General features: G+C 39.8%; 1 protein-coding gene across 1 annotated transcript in view; it reads right to left on the bottom strand.

Moving 5' to 3' along the window:
- The window catches only part of LOC103356066 (glycogenin-1-like), a 19,814-nt gene that overhangs the window by 9,201 nt on the left and 7,331 nt on the right, over positions 1-3,282 (bottom strand). The window contains exon 5 of the mRNA XM_008280115.1: positions 2,333-2,459. Within this exon, the coding sequence (XP_008278337.1) occupies positions 2,333-2,459 (127 nt within the window). The remainder of the gene's footprint in view (positions 1-2,332; positions 2,460-3,282) is intronic.

Below are 3,282 nucleotides of genomic sequence, written 5' to 3'. Positions count from 1 at the left end.
ACAGGGGCTCCATCTGTCACTGTGGTGGGTTTATCTGAATGAAGACGTCAGAACCAATGACATAAAAGTGACCTAAGAAAGACAGAATGTCATCACTTCAAAGGATTGATGAAATGAAACTCAGTTTATCTGCAGTTTTTGAGTGGAAATCATTCATTAAACGAGATGCTGCCACCGTTTATCATCCGATATTTCACAGGCACACTGTTTGCACACGAGTACCAGAAAGATGCCAAGTTCACCTGAGGAGCTGGTCTGTACACTGCGATTGATGTTTACAACAGACAGTTTAGGTGCTAATTTTAGTCAGCGTCTGTTCCCTTCCAAATACGTTTGGTCAACCTGAGGGTTAATACTCCTCCTGCTTGGATTTCATTGCACGTGCAAAGTTGTTAATTATGATATAAATAAAATAACCTCAACAATAACCACTTGCAGCAGTTTGGAATGGTTGCAAAACTCCTTCAAAACTCCTCAGAAGGACCCCTATGAAACAGATTTGAACAAAACAGCAAGTGTGTCTGCCATAGTTCCTCTTAGTCAAGGCAGGTTGTTGGAGACTGTGTGCTCTGTTTACTCCAAGTTTCAGCTGCTTCTTGTAATTCAACACTCACCCACCCACAGACACACAAACACAGAACCTTTGAACTGACCTTGGATTTACTTTATCCCTCCTAACAAACAAACACTTCAGTTTCACAAGGAAAGAAACAGAATGTGAAGAAGCCAGGACGCGTTAATTATGGGCCAACAATTTCTTGCTTGACCATCTCTGATTTTCCTGAACATTTTTAGCATAATATATTGATATGTAGAAGGATATTTGCATAAGTTTAACATTTTCAAACATATTCTGCAACAGCTTTTTTGTTTAAACTGCTCATCAACCCACTTTCAGCACATTTTTCAACCACTGAAAGTTAAAGCCATGTTTAGGTGACACCATCTCAGCAACTATTAAAGATAAAAGCCTGAAACCTTTACTGTGATTTCTCATCATGCCATTGATTCAGAATCTGCAATACTGGACAAGTGAATTAAACAGTCTCCGATTATGGCCGAGTTAAAATATGAAAAAACTCAATCTATCATGAGAAGTCCCATCGTCGAGCACACAACAACTAATAAAAAACTATATGCAGAAATTAACGAGTGATATTTTCTGAGCCACATGCAGCTGCATGTCACTATATAACAAAACATATGGAATATTCTTTTAATTTAAAATACTTAGTCAGAAAAAGGAAAAGAAAGTACTTTGTGTTTAACTGAAGCGATGATCAAGCAGATCAAGTTGTGACAAAACAAAACCAAAGCCGATAAGAGTGTTTTGTTTTTTTTAATAATCACAGAAAGCACTTGATATATCAATCTAAAATTTCAGATACTATTTCAAATTTCTATAGTTTATGATTTAAAAAAAAAAAAAGTTTGAAGCAAATCAGAGGTAGTTGAGCAGAAGACCTCAGATGGTTTGAGATGGAATAACCGCAAGGTTTGTGTACTTTTATCTCTCATGTTGTGAGATCAGATTTGTGTATACACTCAGTCAGCTTTATGTTGGGACCTAAACAGTCCACCTTAGAAAATTAATCAAGAAATCTACAGCTAACAATGGTGTTTAAGATAAGTTTCTAATGATTTTCATTCATGCCAACTTGTGCTTCCTCATGTCTTCTCTCGTAGCACATCTCAGCACCATTCTGCTTTAGTGAAAAAAACTCTTACTAGTGCATATTTCTTTAAGTCAATCACAAGTAATCTTGGGTGGAACTTAGCGAAGGATGCAGCTTCAGTTTTCCCTTAAAATAATGACAGGTGGGATTGTTTTGGTGGAACATTTGCATTGTGGGAAGTGAGCACTCTGATTAAAATGGGTAATTCATTGCAAAAAAACTAGTAATGCTGCCTCACAGCAGGATCCAGATCTTTTGCAAAACCTGGACTTTGCATTGTGGTGGGTCGATAGCCAAGAAGTGGTTGTTTTCTGTAGTGAAGTGGATTTTGAAAACGATAACACACAGATAATCTAAGGAGAGGAAAAGCCGGATTAAACAAATCCTCAACGGCAAGCTTGTACCTGCATCCTACATGCTGCAAGTCAGACTGCTTCCGATCCGGAAAGCTACACCAGCATTTGAATTCCTTCAATGCACCTGAAGTAGACTAGGAGGTTTTTGGAGGAGCAAAAACATGTGAATCCTACATCTCACATTCTCACTGGAAGGAGCTAAGGAGGGGCTGCAAGTGCAGGAATCAAGGGCACGTGTTGGCATAAAGAAAACACCCAGTGAGGTGACAGAAACATGGCCGTGTGAGTGTGTGCACTGACTGTTTGAAAGCTGGCAGGTAGGAGTAGATGGCAATACTGCTGAGGTTGTAGATGAAGGGCAGGTGTTTGGAAATATCTGCTGTGGCCCAGGTGTTAAAGAAACTGTTGAGAACCCCCTGATCTCCACCTGCAGACACACACACACAAACACACATTTAGAATAATCATTTCAGACATGATCATCTCTGATTATAGCAGAGCAAAACGACAGCTGGATGGGACAGGACAAGTGAGATTGATTGCATTTTCCCCAACGTCAATGACATGTAAAGAGCAGTCATCGCATTTATTTTTGCAGCTTCCTTAAGAGGATTGGTATTCTTTCTTTTATTCCAGGAATATTCACCTCATCCGTCTGTGCTGTAAGACTCAAGGCAGTAATTGAATAAACCATCGCGAACACATTCTGTACATTCTCACAGACTGTCCTTTCTGATATGTAAAAATAGAAATGGAAAAGGAGTGTTGACAAGGCTGGAAGAAGATGTTGCATTCGGTTGGCAAGAAAAACAGCTGCGGTATGGTGTGAAGTGCAGCTGAAGGGCTGAGGCTGTGAGAACAAGAGTAGGCCGAGCTGGAGGAGAAACTCTTTGAATTTAGCTCCTCACTAAGCCGTAGACATTGTGTTTAAACTAACCCGAGATCGCACCCATCACAAACAGAGCTTTTAAACGAAAGCCATGTATTCTGCAACAAGTCAAGTGTTTCCTGTAACTTCAGTGAGGCAAGATAAGCTTTACTTCTCCTTGTCAACCACTAAATTAGAGTATTCATACCAGCAAGGGTTTCTTCACTTGCTCACTAAATACAGGCTTGTGCAGGCCCAATGTTAGAGGCATAGTAGCTCGAAGGACAGCAATCACATCCATCCCTTTGGTTCAGACTCAAATATCTCAACAGTTACAAGGACACTCATGGTCAACTTAATGAAGAAAGAAGTCTATTCCAGC

This window comes from Stegastes partitus, unplaced genomic scaffold, assembly GCF_000690725.1.
Source record: "Stegastes partitus isolate 25-593 unplaced genomic scaffold, Stegastes_partitus-1.0.2 Scaffold181, whole genome shotgun sequence".
In the NCBI taxonomy this organism is placed as follows: domain Eukaryota; kingdom Metazoa; phylum Chordata; class Actinopteri; family Pomacentridae; genus Stegastes; species Stegastes partitus.
Note: the sequence above shows the minus strand (reverse complement) of the source record. Positions and strands in the feature narration are given on the sequence as shown.